Source organism: Heterodontus francisci, chromosome 20 (genome assembly GCF_036365525.1).
Source record: "Heterodontus francisci isolate sHetFra1 chromosome 20, sHetFra1.hap1, whole genome shotgun sequence".
Taxonomy (NCBI): Eukaryota; Metazoa; Chordata; class Chondrichthyes; order Heterodontiformes; family Heterodontidae; genus Heterodontus; species Heterodontus francisci.
The window spans coordinates 83509284-83524471 of record NC_090390.1 but is presented as its reverse complement, the minus strand read 5'-3'; the positions used below and the strand labels follow the sequence as shown (position 1 = coordinate 83524471).

The 15188-nt window shown below is 55.5% G+C and overlaps 1 protein-coding gene across 5 annotated transcripts in view; it reads left to right on the top strand.

Moving 5' to 3' along the window:
• The window catches only part of LOC137380790 (slit homolog 1 protein-like), a 382190-nt gene that overhangs the window by 279342 nt on the left and 87660 nt on the right, over positions 1-15188 (top strand). For all 5 annotated transcript variants that reach the window (XM_068053147.1, XM_068053145.1, XM_068053144.1 and 2 more), the window contains 3 exons: positions 1763-1860; positions 6119-6258; positions 9909-10002. In XM_068053147.1, coding sequence (XP_067909248.1) covers positions 1763-1860; positions 6119-6258; positions 9909-10002 — 332 coding nt within the window. The remainder of the gene's footprint in view (positions 1-1762; positions 1861-6118; positions 6259-9908; positions 10003-15188) is intronic.

Sequence of the window (15188 nt, the reverse complement as noted above, 5' to 3'; positions counted from 1 at the left end):
GTATCTGTTATTCTATATATAAACCCCCGAACCCCTCGATTAGATTCCAGCCTTTAACTCACTCCCGGGTATCTGTTATTCTATATATAAACCATCCAAACCCCTCGATTAGATTCCAGTCTGTAACTCACTCCCGGGTATCTGTTATTCTATATATAAACCCCCCGAACCCCTCGATTAGATTCCAGTCTGTAACTCACTCCCGGGTATCTGTTATTCTATATATAAACCCCTCGATTAGATTCCAGTCTGTAACTCACTCCCGGGTATCTGTTATTCTATATATAAACCACCCGAACCCCTCGATTAGATTCCAGCCTGTAACTCACTCCTGGGTATCTGTTATTCTATATATAAACCCCCCGAACCCCTCAATTAGATTCCAGCCTGTAACTCACTCCCTGTTATTTTATGTATGAGGCAAGTAAAGAAACAAAAGGTGGGTCCTGAGGAAGTGTAAATGTTTACAGCAGAAGAGCAGAGGGCGAAGGATGCACGGATGTTGTACTTGTCTCATTATCGCCTCGTTTTGCCTTGCACCCATCATCCCACATTCTTTCCTCTTTCCTCTTTCTCCCCCACCAGTCTTTTTCCTTGGCTGTGTACTTGTTTATAAACTGTTAAATCTCGAGCATCTTCTAATTCTGACGAAGGGTCATCGACCTGAAACATTAACTCTGTTTCTCTCTCACTACAGATGCTGCCAGACCTACTGAGTGTTTCAAGCACCTCAAATTTTATTTCAGACTTCCAGCAAATCTCAGTATTTTGTTTTCTCTTTATGTGCCAAATTCCAATATTGCTGAAGTAAAGTTTGGGTGGGATATGTTTTTTTTTGTATCTCCCGGGAGATTGCGTGACGACATCACATCTCAATGGGAGACGTCAAACAGACTAGTTGCTCTTTTCCTGTTTGTGTGTGTGTGTTTAAATGTGTTCTAACTGGATTAAGAACACCTGGTATAGGATCATAGAATCTTAGAGGAACAGGAGAAGGCCATTTACCCTCCTGAGCCTGGTCTGTCATTCAGTCAGGCCCTGGCTGATCTGTGACCGAACTCCATATACCCACCTTCACCCCATACTCCTCAATACATTTGGTTAACAAAAATCTATCAATCTCTGATTTAAAATTAAAAATTGATCCAGCATCAATTGCCATTTATGGAAGAAAGTTCCAATCTTCTACCACTCTTTGTGTGTAGAAATGTTTCCACATATCACTCCTGAAAGGTCTGGTTCTAACTGTTAGGCTATGTGCCTGAATCCTAGACACCCTTCCCCCTCCAAGCAGCAGAAATACTTCCTCCCAGCAAAGGAGGATGCTATTCAGTCCATTGTTCATGTGCCCTTTGGTAGAGCTCTTCAGTTAGTCCCACTCCCCTGCTCTGTCCCCCATAGCCCTGCGTTTTTTTACCCTTCAAGAATTTATCAGTTCCTTCTTGCAAGTCAGTATTGAATCTGCTTCCACCGCCCTTTCAGGCAGCACATTCCAGATCACAACAACTTGCTGCATAAAAAAAAATTCTCACCATGCATCCCCTGGTTCCTTTGCCAATTATCTTAAATCTGTGCCGTCTGTTTATCGACCCTTCTGCCAGTGGAAACAGTTTCTCTATCAACCCCTCTTGATTTTGGACAATCATGGCGCTGTCTGTCTACTCTTGAAACAGAAAACATTATCTTCAACAGTGACACTCAACCCTTCAATGAGGGCAGAAATCCAACAGGGAACTCACTGTTTTCTCTCCAACTCTTCCAGGGCAGGAACTGTGAATCTCCGATCAATGCCTGCATCAGTAGCCCTTGTGAGAATGGAGGGATGTGCCATGTAAAGGAGGGAGACTCTAGGATGTTCTGGTGAGTGAAGAATCTGTTCATACATTTCAATCTCCCTTGTTTTCTCTGGGTCCAGGTTGACCCTGAGCTGAGCTCCTGACCCCTTCACCAAGGCCACCAATTCCATCTCCGTAACATGGTCTGTCTAAGAACATAAGAAACATAAATGTAAGAAATAGCAGCAGGAACAGACCATTCAGCTCCTCGAGCCTGCTTCGCCATCCAATAAGATCATGGCTGATTGTGACCTCAACTCCACTTTGCTGCATACCCTCCTTGACTTCTTTGTAGATCAAAAATCTGTCGAACCCAGTCGTGAATATATTCAGTGACCCAGCCTCCACTGCTCTCTGGGGAAGTGAATTCCACAGATGAATGACCCTCTGAGAGAAGAAATTCCTCCACATCTCCTTCTTAAATGGGAGATCCCTTATTCTGAAACTGTGCCCCCAAATTCTAGATTCCACCACAAGGGGAAACACCCTCTCAGTGTCTACCCTCAGAATCTTATGTTTCAGCAAGATCACCCCTCATTCTTCTAAACTCCAACGAGTATAGGCCGAACCTGCTCAACCTTTCCTCATAAGACAATCCCTTCATCCCAGAAATCAACCTAGTGAACCTTCTCTGAACTGCTTCCAATGCAAGTTTATCCCTCCGTAAATAAGGAGACCAAAACTGTACACAGTACTCTAGGTGTGGTCTCACCAATGCCCAGTACAGTTGTAGCAAGTCGCTGGCCTGCCTTAGCTCATCTGCTGCTGAAATCCTCATCCATGCCTTTGTCACCTTCAGACTTGACTATTCCAATACTCCCCTGGCCAGCCTCCCATCTTGCATTCTCCGTAAACTTGGACTTGTCCAAAACTCATCTTCCCATATCCTAACTCGCACCGAGTCCCATTCACCCATCATCCCTGTGTTTGCTGATCGACATAGGCTCCCAATCTGCCAATGCCTCAGTTTTAAACTTTGCATGTTTGTTTTCAAATCCCACCGTGACCTCACTCCCATCACCATTTCTGTAGTCTCCACCAGCCCTACAAATGTCTGAGATCATTTTGCTCCTTCAGTCTGGCCTCTTGAGGATCCCTGATTTTAATAGCTCCACCATTGGTGGCTGTGCTTTCAGCTGCCTGGGCTCGAAGCTCTGGAGGTGACAAACGAATGGATGACGGAGACAAAAGGTGAATGCTGAGTGACTGCTACCTCCTCTCCTCTGCTCCTCCCACCCCCTCAAACACATAGAGCTATAGGCATAACTGTGACCCAGGGCTGTAACTCAATCCAATACAACACATGTCCTCCTGGGTGGGTGAGGGGAATGAGACCATGCAGTAGTGTAAATAATCAAGGAGATTGGGTTCCATTGGCTGAATTTGATCCAGTGTGTAAACAGACCCTGACATTCCCAGCTGCCACACTCAGTAAAATTTGTTCTCCATTGTTCCTTTCATTAATTTTTTTTCCTATTCTTTCCTCTTCTGTTTTCTTTCTGAATTGCGTGTCGGGGTGTAGTGCAGGGTTGGGGGGAGGGAATGAGTCTTTCACCAGCAGCTTACTAGAATCCCCCTGTCCACTGCAACCCCCATTCTAACACTGACTGCCCTGCTCACTGTCCACTACACTGTTATGCCTCTCAGAGGTGTGTTTCAATACATGGGCAGCACCTCCGACAGTGCGGCGCTCCCTCAGTACTGACCCACCAACAGTGCAGCACTCCCTCAGTACTGACCCGCCAACAGTGCAGCGCTCCCTCAGTACTGACCCTCCGACAGTGCGGCGCTCCCTCAGTACTGACCCTCCGACAGTGCGGCGCTCCCTCAGTACTGACCCTCCGACAGTGCGGCGCTCCCTCAGTACTGACCCTCCGACAGTGCGGCGCTCCCTCAGTACTGACCCTCCGACAGTGCGGCGCTCCCTCAGTACTGACCCTCCGACAGTGCGGCGCTCCCTCAGTACTGACCCTCCGACAGTGCGGCGCACCCTCAGTACTGACCCTCCGACAGAGCGGCGCTCCCTCAGTACTGACCCTCCGACAGTGCGGCGCTCCCTCAGTACTGACCCTCCGACAGTGCGGCGCTCCCTCAGTACTGACCCTCCGACAGAGCGGCGCTCCCTCAGTACTGACCCTCCGACAGTGCGGCGCTCCCTCAGTACTGACCCTCCGACAGTGCGGCGCTCCCTCAGTACTGGCCCTCCGACAGTGCGGCGCTCCCTCAGTACTGACCCTCCGACAGTGCGGCGCTCCCTCAGTACTGACCCTCCGACAGTGCGGCGCTCCCTCAGTACTGACCCTCCGACAGTGCAGCGCTCCCTCAGTACTGACCCTCCGACAGTGCGGCGCTCCCTCAGCACTGACCCTCCGACAGTGCGGCGCTCCCTCAGTACTGATCCTCCGACGGTGCGGCGCTCCCTCAGTACTGACTCTCCGACAGTGCGGCACTCCCTCAGTACTGACCCTCCGACAGTGCGGCGCTCCCTCAGTACTGACCCTCCGATAGTGCGGCGCTCCCTCAGTACTGACCCTCCGATAGTGCGGCGCTCCCTCAGCACTGACCCTCCGACAGTGCGGCGCTCCCTCAGTACTGACCCTCCGACAGTGCGGCGCTCCCTCAGCACTGACCCTCCGACAGTGCGGCGCTCCCTCAGTACTGATCCTCCGACGGTGCGGCGCTCCCTCAGTACTGACCCTCCGACAGTGCGGCGCTCCCTCAGTACTTACCCTCTGACAGTGCAGCACTCCCTCAGTACTGACCCTCTGACAGTGCAGCACTCCCTCAGTACTGACCCTCCGACAGTGCGGCGCTCCCTCAGTACTGATCCTCCGACGGTGCGGCGCTCCCTCAGTACTGACTCTCCGACAGTGCGGCGCTCCCTCAGTACTGACTCTCCGACAGTGCGGCACTCCCTCAGTACTGACCCTCCGACAGTGCGGCGCTCCCTCAGTACTGACCCTCCAACAGTGCGGCGCTCCCTCAGTACTGACCCTCCAACAGTGCGGCGCTCCCTCAGTACTGATCCTCCGACGGTGCGGCGCTCCCTCAGTACTGACCCTCCGATAGTGCAGCGTTCCCTCAGTACTGACCCTCCGACAGTGCAGCACTCCCTCAGTACTGACCCTCTGACAGTGCGGCACTCCCTCAGTACTGACCCTCTGACAGTGCAGCACTCCCTCAGTACTGACCCTCCAACAGTGCGGCGCTCCCTCAGTACTGACCCTCCAACAGTGCGGCGCTCCCTCAGTACTGATCATCCGACGGTGCGGCGCTCCCTCAGTACTGACTCTCCGACAGTGCGGCACTCCCTCAGTACTGACCCTCCGACAGTGCGGCACTCCCTCAGTACTGACTCTCCGACAGTGCGGCGCTCCCTCAGTACTGACTCTCCGACAGTGCGGCACTCCCTCAGTACTGACCCTCCGACAGTGCAGCACTCCCTCAGTACTGACCCTCTGACAGTGCAGCACTCCCTCAGTACTGACCCTCTGACAGTGCGGCACACCCTCAGTACTGACCCTCTGACAGTGCGGCACACCCTCAGTACTGACCCTCTGACAGTGCAGCACTCCCTCAGTACTGACCCTCTGACAGTGCAGCACTCCCTCAGTACTGACCCTCTGACAGTGCGGCACACCCTCAGTACTGACCCTCTGACAGTGCGGCACTCCCTCAGTACTCACCCTCCGACAGTGCAGCACTCCCTCAGTACTGACCCTCTGACAGTGCAGCATTCCCCCAGTACTGACCCTCTGACAGTGCAGCACTCCCTCAGTACTGACCCTCCGACAGTGCGGCGCTCCCTCAGTACTGACCCTCCAATAGTGCGGCGCTCCCTCAGGACTGACCCTCCAACAGTGCAGCACTCCCTCAGTACTGACCCTCCAACAGTGCGGCGCTCCCTCAGTACTGACCCTCCGACAGTGCGGCACTCCCTCAGTACTGACTCTCCGACAGTGCAGCACTCCCTCAGTACTGACCCTCCAATAGTGCAGCACTCCCTCAGTACTGACCCTCCAACAGTGCAGCACTCTCTCAGTACTGACCCTCCGACAGTGAGGCGCTCCCTCAGTACTGTGTTAGAAGTGCCACCGACTGAGCCAAATTGACATCCGGGGCTGCTTAAATGATCTAGAAGTCCTCACTCCCTGCCACCATGTCGGAAAAAGCAATCATTAGAGTGTCACTGCTTGTTGAGTTAATGAGGTTCTTTTGCTGTTGTTAAGGGCTGTGTGTGTGTTTGAGCTGATTTCTGTTTCAACCTCCTGTTACCCTGGCAGGTGTAGCTGCCCGGAGGGTTTCCAAGGGAACACATGCGCCACCAATACTGATGACTGTGAGGAGAACGCCTGCAAAAATGGTGCCACTTGTTTGGATGGAATCAATAACTACACTTGCCTCTGCCCAGCTTATCACACAGGTGAGAGAGAGTTACACAGCAAGACTGACAGAGGAGGCAGGGGCTAGAGAGAAGAGGGGGCAAGCTACAAAAGAAAGAATTAAGCATTTATGTAGCGCCATTCCAAAGCACTTTACAGCCAATGCAGCATGCTCAAAGTGTAGTCACTGTTGTAATGTCGGAAATGCGACAGCCAATTTATGCACAGCAAGCTCCCAGAAACAGCAATGTGTTCATGACCAGATAATCTGTTTTAGAGACGTTGGTTGAGGGGTAAATATTGGACCAGGACACAAGGGAGAACTCCCCTGCCCTTCTTCCCATAGTCACGTATCCTTTACACCACCTGTGAGGGCAAATGGGGTCTCATTTTAATGTCTCATCCCGAAAACTGACACCTCCGACAGTGCAGCAGTCCCTCAGTACTGACCCTCCGACAGTGCGGCGCTCCCTCAGTACTGACCCTCCAACAGTGCGGCACTCCCTCAGTACTGACCCTCCGACGGTGTGGCACTCCCTCAGTACTGACCCTCCCACAATGCGGCACTCCCTCAGTACTGACCCTCCCACAATGCGGCACTCCCTCAGTACTGACCCTCCAACAGTGCAGCCCTCCCTCAGTACTGACCCTCCGACAGTGCAGCACTCCCTCAGTACTGACCCTCCGACAGTGCGGCGCTCCCTCAGTACTGACCCTCCAACAGTGCGGCACTCCCTCAGTACTGACCCTCCGACGGTGCGGCACTCCCTCAGTACTGACCCTCCCACAATGCGGCACTCCCTCAGTACTGACCCTCCCACAATGCGGCACTCCCTCAGTACTGACCCTCCAACAGTGCAGCCCTCCCTCAGTACTGACCCTCCGACAGTGCAGCACTCCCTCAGTACTGACCCTCCGACAGTGCAGCACTCCCTCAGTACTGACTCTCCGACAGAGCGGCACTCCCTCAGTGCCGACCCTCCAACGATGCGGCACTCGCTCAGTACTGACCCTCCAACGATGCGGCACTCCCTCAGTACTGACCCTCCGACAGTGCGGCACTCCCTCAGTACTGACCCTCCCACAGTGCGGCGCTCCCTCAGTACTGACCCTCCGACAGTGCGGCACTCCCTCAGTACTGACCCTCCGGCAGTGCGGCGCTCCCTCAGTACTGACCCTCCGACAGTGCGGCACTCCCTCAGTACTGACCCTCCGGCAGTGCGGCGCTCCCTCAGTACTGACCCTCCGACAGTGCGGCGCTCCCTCAGTACTGACCCTCCAACGATGCGGCACTCCCTCAGTACTGACCCTCCGGCAGTGCGGCGCTCCCTCAGTACTGACCCTCCGGCAGTGCAGCGCTCCCTCAGTACTGACCCTCCGACAGTGCGGCGCTCCCTCAGTACTGACCCTCCAACGATGCGGCGCTCTCTCAGTACTGACCCTCCGACAGTGCGGCGCTCCCTCAGTACTGACCCTCCGACAGTGCGGCACTCCCTCAGTACTGACCCTCCCACAGTGCGGCGCTCCCTCAGTACTGACCCTCCGACAGTGCGGCACTCCCTCAGTACTGACCCTCCGGCAGTGCGGCGCTCCCTCAGTACTGACCCTCCCACAGTGCGGCGCTCCCTCAGTACTGACCCTCCGACAGTGCGGCACTCCCTCAGTACTGACCCTCCCACAATGCGGCACTCCCTCAGTACTGACCCTCCAACAGTGCAGCCCTCCCTCAGTACTGACCCTCCGACAGTGCAGCACTCCCTCAGTACTGACCCTCCGACAGTGCAGCACTCCGTCAGTACTGACCGTCCGACAGTGCAGCACTCCCTCAGTACTGACCGTCCAACAGTGCAGCACTCCCTCAGTACTGACCCTCCGACAGTGCAGCACTCCCTCAGTACTGACCCTCCGACAGTGCAGCACTCCGTCAGTACTGACCGTCCGACAGTGCAGCACTCCCTCAGTACTGACCGTCCAACAGTGCAGCACTCCCTCAGTACTGACCGTCCAACAGTGCAGCACTCCCTCAGTACTGACCCTCCGACAGTGCGGCACTCCGTCAGTACTGACCGTCCGACAGTGCAGCACTCCCTCAGTACTGACCCTCCGACAGTGCGGCGCTCCCTCAGTACTGACCCTCCGACGATGTGGCACTCCCTCAGTACTGACCCTCCGACGATGTGGCACTCCCTCAGTACTGCACCAGGAGTGTTAGCTTGGATTTTCTGCTTGTGTTTCTGGAGCGGGATTTGAACCCACGACCTTCGGGTACAGAAACAAGAGAGCTACTCACTGAGCCTGACTGTCTCACTGGCGTGTGGGACGTGGGAATGGGGATGATTTGGAGCCAAGTCAGAGCAAGACGTGAAAGTTTAAGACAAATAACAGCCCAGATTTTGAGTGGTTAAGGTGGTTTCTGCACAATCCTCTCCCTCCTGTTACACTATGATCACTGCACTGGTGTGAATAACTCCGAATTAGTAATTGTCTTCATATAATTATACAATACACATCACCAGCACCACCTGCTAATTAAGAATTAGCAGAGTCAAGGAATCCCGTGCATTTTGCTCGGGATGCAGTGAATGAGATGGATCAGTGGTTCACTGCATCCGGTAAATTAAATAGTTGATTGAATTATCGGTACCCGGTCGCCCGGGCAGTCTCTCAGACAGCTGGGTCTCACTCTCGCTCTCTCATAAGGCGTAGGAGAAAGGAGAGGCCATTCGGCCCCTCAAGCCTGCTCCAGCATTCAATAAGATCATGGCTGATCTTCGACAACAATCCCACCTTCCCGCACTGTCCCCGTGTCCATTAATTCCCAAATATCTATCAACCTTTGTCTTAAATATACTCAGTGACTGAGCATCCACAGCTGTCTGGGGGTAGAGAATTCCAAAGATTCACAACCCTCCGAGCGAAGAAACTTCTCCTCATCTCAGACCTTAGTGGCCAACCCCTTATTCTGAGAATGTGACCCCTTCGTCCTAGACTCCCCAGCCAGGGCGGAACAGCCTCTCGGCATCGACCCTGTCAAACCTTCGAGAAATTTTAAATGTTTCAATTAGCTCACCTCTCATTCTTCTAAACTCAGGTAGTGCCACGTCCGCACACAAAGGTCTGCCCCTCGAGTGTCAATTAAATCAAGGAGCCTCGTTCAATTAAAAAAGTGAGAGGGTGGGGCGGCCACATTGAAAAAACAAAATACTTGCATTTCCATAGCACCTTTCAAAATTTCAGGATGTCCCAAAGTGCTTTATAGCCAATGAAATACTTTTTTTTTGAAGTGTAGTTACTGGTGCAATGCAGGGGAGTGTGGCAGCCAATCTGCACACAGCAAGATTCCACAAACAGCCCAGTGAGAATGACCAGATCATCTGTTTTTAATGATGTTGGGTGAGAGTTAAATATCAGACAGGGCATCCCGCCTCCTCTTCAAAATAGGATTGTTTACATCCACCTGAGTGGACAGATAGGGCATCATTTGGAAGATGGCACTTCCAACAGTGCAGCACTGGCAGTGTCAGCCTAGACAATACACTCAAGCCTCTGGAGTGGGACTTGAACCCACATCTCTCTGAATCAGAGACAAGAAAACTACCCATTGAGCCACAGCTGCTGCTATATTCAGTCAATGTTCTGTAACGAGCTGGGTCACTGACCAGGCATGACCATGTCCTCTGTTTGGGTGCAGGAGATCTGTGTGAAGAGGTGGTTGACCATTGTATGCCCGACTTAAACCCTTGCCAGCGAGACTCCAAGTGCAGAGTCACCACTGAGGGTCCCAAGTAAGTAAAATATTGGAGCCTCGACTGTCCGTGCAGGTTGGAGGTACTGAACTGTGTTGTCAGGTAGCTAGAGAACAGGATTCAGATTTTATTAAATTGGTGAGTTGATTCACTTGGGTTCATTGAATATCCTGCTGATACACTAGAGACAGTGTAGATGGAGCTTTACTCTGTATCTAAACTGTTTTTTGTTTCCCCCCGTTTTTTTTTCTTTTTTGTGGCCTTTATACCCCAGGCCCCTTTTATATATTTTATATTGAGGGGCCTTTATTCCTCAGGCTCCCTTTATATACATATTTTTAAAATAACTTTATTAAAATCGAATAACTAAACAAAAAACTCAAATTAAAATGCCATTCTCGGCATCGATGATGCACTCCAGACCCTGAGATGCCCACCAGTCGCGAAAGGCCTCAAGCGTGCTGGCGGACACCGCATGCTCCTTCTCCAGGGACACCCGGGCGCTAACGTAACCACGGAAGAGGGGCAGGCGATCGGGGAGGACGGACCCCCCGATGGCCCGCAACCTGGACCTGTGAATTGCCACCTTGGCCAGGCCCAGGAGCAGACCGACGAGGAGGTCCTCCTCCCGGCCCACGCCCCTCCGCTCCGGGTGCCCAAAGATCAGGAGCGTGGGACTGAAGTGCAGCCAGAACTTGAGGAGCAGCCCCTTCAAATACTCAAAGAGGGGCTGCAACCTCGCACACTCCGTATATACATGGAACACGGACTCGTCCAGGCCGCAGAAATTACAGGCAGCCTGGGAGTCCGTGAACCTGCTTAAGAGTTTATTGCACGGGACTGCCCTGTGCAGCACCCTCCACCCCCACGTCCCCGATGTAAAGGGGGAGGACTCCTGTGTAGAGAGAGATCTCCACCGGGGTTTCCCCTCGCCGCCAGATGGCAACGCGGTCCACCAAGGGCATGTCCAGCCGGCTGACGAGGAAGTGGAGAGTGTGCGGGAGTAGGCTGTACAGGAAACATCTCCGCGCCATGTGGAGTGGCAAAGAGGGCATTTCCGAGAGGTTGCTCGGGTTGTGCGGGACCGGCTCCCAAGGAGGGTTTCAGGGCCTGGGTCCGATGAGCAGTTCCGGCCGAGTGGGGGTCAGCTCGGCCGGAGCGCTGCGCTCTCCCGGGCGCCCTCGCCACCCGCAGTGAGGGGCGACCCGGGGGCTTCGGCTACTCCTCCACCTGTCGGTCCATCCCCGGTGTCGGCCGCTCGGACAGCCAAGGCGCTCTCCTCCGCCGGTGGGGGAGCGCCCTGACTGGAGGCGACCATGTTCCAGACTCGGAATAGATCCCTGTAAAAGACTCCCTCAGAGAGGCGCGGCTAACGGACTCCACCAGGAGCTGCGTGTCATCTTGAAGGCAGTGACATTGGCGGAAAAAATACGTCGCCAGCGCACATCTGGGAGGACGCTCGACGTACAGGTATCTCTGCAGTGTCCGAGGGCGGAGAGTCGCAGCCTGGGTGCGGACACACACCAGCGACTGGCCGCCCTCCTCGATCGGGAGACTCAGGACCGCGGCAGAGACCCAGTGTTTCCTCTTGCCCCAGAAGAAATCGACGAGTTTCTTCTGGATCTTGGTGGCAAATGCTGGGGGCGGGGCCAAAGTGACCAACCGGTACCACAGCATGGAGGCCATCAGTTGGTTTATGACCAGCACTCGGCCCCTGCAGGAAAGCACTCGGAGCAGTCCTGTCCAGCGCCCCAGCCGAGCGGTGACTTTCATCTCCAACTCCTGCCAGTTTGCCGGCCAGGCTTCCTCAGCAGAGCTAAGGTGGACTCCCAGATAGAGGAGGTGCGTGGTGCTCCACGCAAAAGGTGTCAACTCCTCCGGCAGGGAGTCCGCCCGCCACTGACCCACCAGGAGTCCGGAACATTTCTCCCAATTGATCCTCGCGGAGGACGCGGCAGAAAAGGTCTGCTGGCAGTCGCGCATCCTCCGCAAGTCAACGGGATCTGTGACCGTGAGGAGCACGTCGTCGGCGTAAGCCGAGAGGACGACCCGCATGGCCGGCTTGCGCAGAGCCAATCCCGTCAACCTCCTGCGAAGCAGGCACAGGAAGGGCTCCATGCAGATGGTATACAATTGGCCGGACATGGGGCATCCCTGACGCACTCCTCTCCCAAAGCAAAGGGGCGCCGTCAAGGACCCGTTAACTTTGACTAGACACTCTGCGGCGGCGTATAAAAGTCGGACCCGGGCCACGAAATGCGGCCCGAGTCCGAAAGCGCGCAGAGTCCTGAAAAGGTATTCGTGATCCACCCTGTCGAACGCCTTCTCCTGATCGAGGGAGAGAAAGGCGACCGACTGACCAGTCCTCTGGGAAAGATGGATCAGGTCCCGGACCAGGTGGATGTTTTCCTGGATGGACCGGCCTGGGACCGTGTAGGACTGGTCAGGGTGGATCATGTGGGCCAGCACGGAGCCCAGGCGGGTAGACATAGCCTGGGCAAAGTTCTTATAATCCGTGCTGAGGAGGGAGACCGGACGCCAGTTTTTAAGCAGGCGGAGATCGCCCCTCTTCGGCAGCAGGATGACCGCCCTGTGCCACGATAGGGGCATCTCCCCGGTCGCCAGGCTTTCCCCCAGGACCCGCGCATATTTGTCCCCCAGTGCGTCCCAGAACGCCCTGAGGAACTCCACGGTCAGCCCGTCCGGCCCTGAGGATTTGCCCCTCGAGAGCTTGTGGAGGGCGCCAGTCAGCTCCGCCAACGTGAGCGGAGCCTCCAATCCTTCGGCGCCCTCCGGGCTGACCTGCGGCAGGTCCTCCCACAAAACTCTGCGCGCATCCTCGCTGGACGGATCCGGAGAGAACAACGCACTGTAATACGTCCGGACCAGGAGGCCCATTCCCTCCGGATCCGTGATGGAGGATCAGTCGTCGGCCAGCAGCTCAACGAGCTGCTTACGGACCCCCTGCCATTTTTCCAGCGAGTAGAAGAAGGGTGAGGCGCGGTACAAATCTTCCAGGATCTGCATCTGTGACCTCACGTAAGCGCCTCGGGACCCGATGAGCTGCAGGTCCCTCAGCGCGCCCTCTTTCTCCTCTCAAGGCGCCCGATCTCAGTTTCCGCCTCTTGGTCGGCCCCTTTGCGTACTCCTGACAGAAGACACGGATGTGAGTCTTGCCCACATCCCACCATAGCCTCAAGGAGGGGAAGCCCCCCTGCTTCCTTCTCCAGTCGGCCCAGAATCGACGGAACGAGTCCCGGAATCGCTCGTCCTCCAGCAGCTGGTTGTTGAAGTGCCAGACCACCAGGTGGTGGTCCGAGCACGGCACCAGCCGCATGGATGCCGCAGAGACGCGGGAGACGTACACCTGCGAAAAGTAGAGGCGGTCGATTCAGGACCCTCCTCCTCCAGACCTCCACGTGAAGGCGCTGGAGTCGGGATGGAGATTCCGCCAGACGTCCACCAAGTTGAGGTAGCTGATCAGTCCCCTCAACTTCTCCACCGACGCTTGGCCACCCTGGGGACCGGAGCGATCCCCCACGTCGAGGGTACAGTTAAAATCCGCCCCCCCAAGGATGATGCACTCACCGCTATCGATGGAGCTCAAGAGAGCGGACACTTCTTCAAAGAAGCGCGCTTGCAACACGCCGGGCCTGGGCGCGTACACGTTCACAACGTGGAGCAGCACGCTACCCAGGCGAACGGCGAGGTGGAGCAAGCGGCCCGGCACTAGCTCCTTGACTCCCAAGATATCCGGCTGAAAAGTCGGGGCCAACAAGATAGCCACCCCACTAGAAATAGGGGTGAGGTGACTCATGTAGACCCCACCCTGCCACTCCAGTAGCCAGGTGGCTTTGTCTCCTGGAACGGTGTGGGTTTCCTGCAGAAAGCTCACCGCGTATCTCCCTTCCCTAAGGACTGAGAGATTGTGAAATCTGCGGTGAGACCCCCTGCTGCCGTTGATGTTGAGGCTGGCTATGGTTATCTTCATGTCAAAGGTACTTAAAAACCGTCACCGACACCAACACCTCACTGTGAGGAGGGAGTGGAAGTGCACCTGGCCCTGCACTCCCCCAGCAACCCATTGAGGAATGCGTTAAATCGGCGCCTCTCAACCAGTTTCACGCCCGTGCTCTTGCCCGCTTTCTTGAGGGCGGCACGGACGGACTGAATGATCAGCGGCAGACTCGACCAACGGCCGAGGGCTAGCTGAACTTTATCGCGGCACCCCCTGCAAACCGCGAGGAAATCCCGGAGTTCCGCCGTGGGGATGAGAGGAGACTCGGTGGGAGGCACGAGGGACTCCACCACCTCACTGGCGATGGAATCAAGATCATCCTCCGTGCCCCCCACCGAGTCCCCATCCTCCCACCGCACACTGTGGGGCGGAAGCCCCAGCCGTGCCAGCTGATCCTGCCGGTCCCGCCTCCGTCACGATCCCACCCCCAGGATTGATGGCAGAGGAGTCGTCTCTGGGTTCTAGAATGGAACTGGAGCCTGTGGGCGCCAGCGGTTCAGGACCACCCTCCCCCTCTGTCCCCAGGCCAATGAGCGGTCCACTGGAGTTGGAAATTCCCGACTCTGGAAATCCAGCCAGAACCGAGACCGGAGGCAGAGAGAGGAGGCTATCTCCCGCTCTGCCAGCGCCCACAGGTCCAGCAGATGGGGCAGCATTTTCAGTTATAACTGGGTCGGGTGTCTCCCGGTTGTGAGTGGATTCTGACTGGGAGGGCCTCGTCCTCCCCTCCCCTCCACACCTGACCCAGTGGCAGAATGGGAGGCTTCTCCAGGAGCGTCCCCAGACTCCCCCACCACAAGCAGGGCATCACTTGCTCCCACAGGAGGGGCTGCATGTGGAGGGACCTCCCTCTCCCCTCCATCCTGAGGAATAGGGAGCTCCTGCCCAGACTTTGCAGCCTTGATGATGGTGGTGGCGGTAGGGGGAACCTGGGGACCTGAACCAGGAGACAGCTCCCCTCCAACAGATGGGCCCTGCACCTCAGAGCCCTGAGTTACCTCTGTGGAGGGGTGCCTTCTCCTTTTTTTCCCGCTAGGGCGCAGAGGCTCAGAGACCTCCATGTCATCAGGGGCCTCTGCCTCCGCACCCTCCTTTTTTTTAGTTACCCTGGGCCTGAGCCCAGCCCTGGGGCAGGTGGAATCCCCGGGAGTGGACCTTGGGCAGAGCTCAGGCTCAGGTTGTGCCACGGTATTCAGGGGATGCGCCT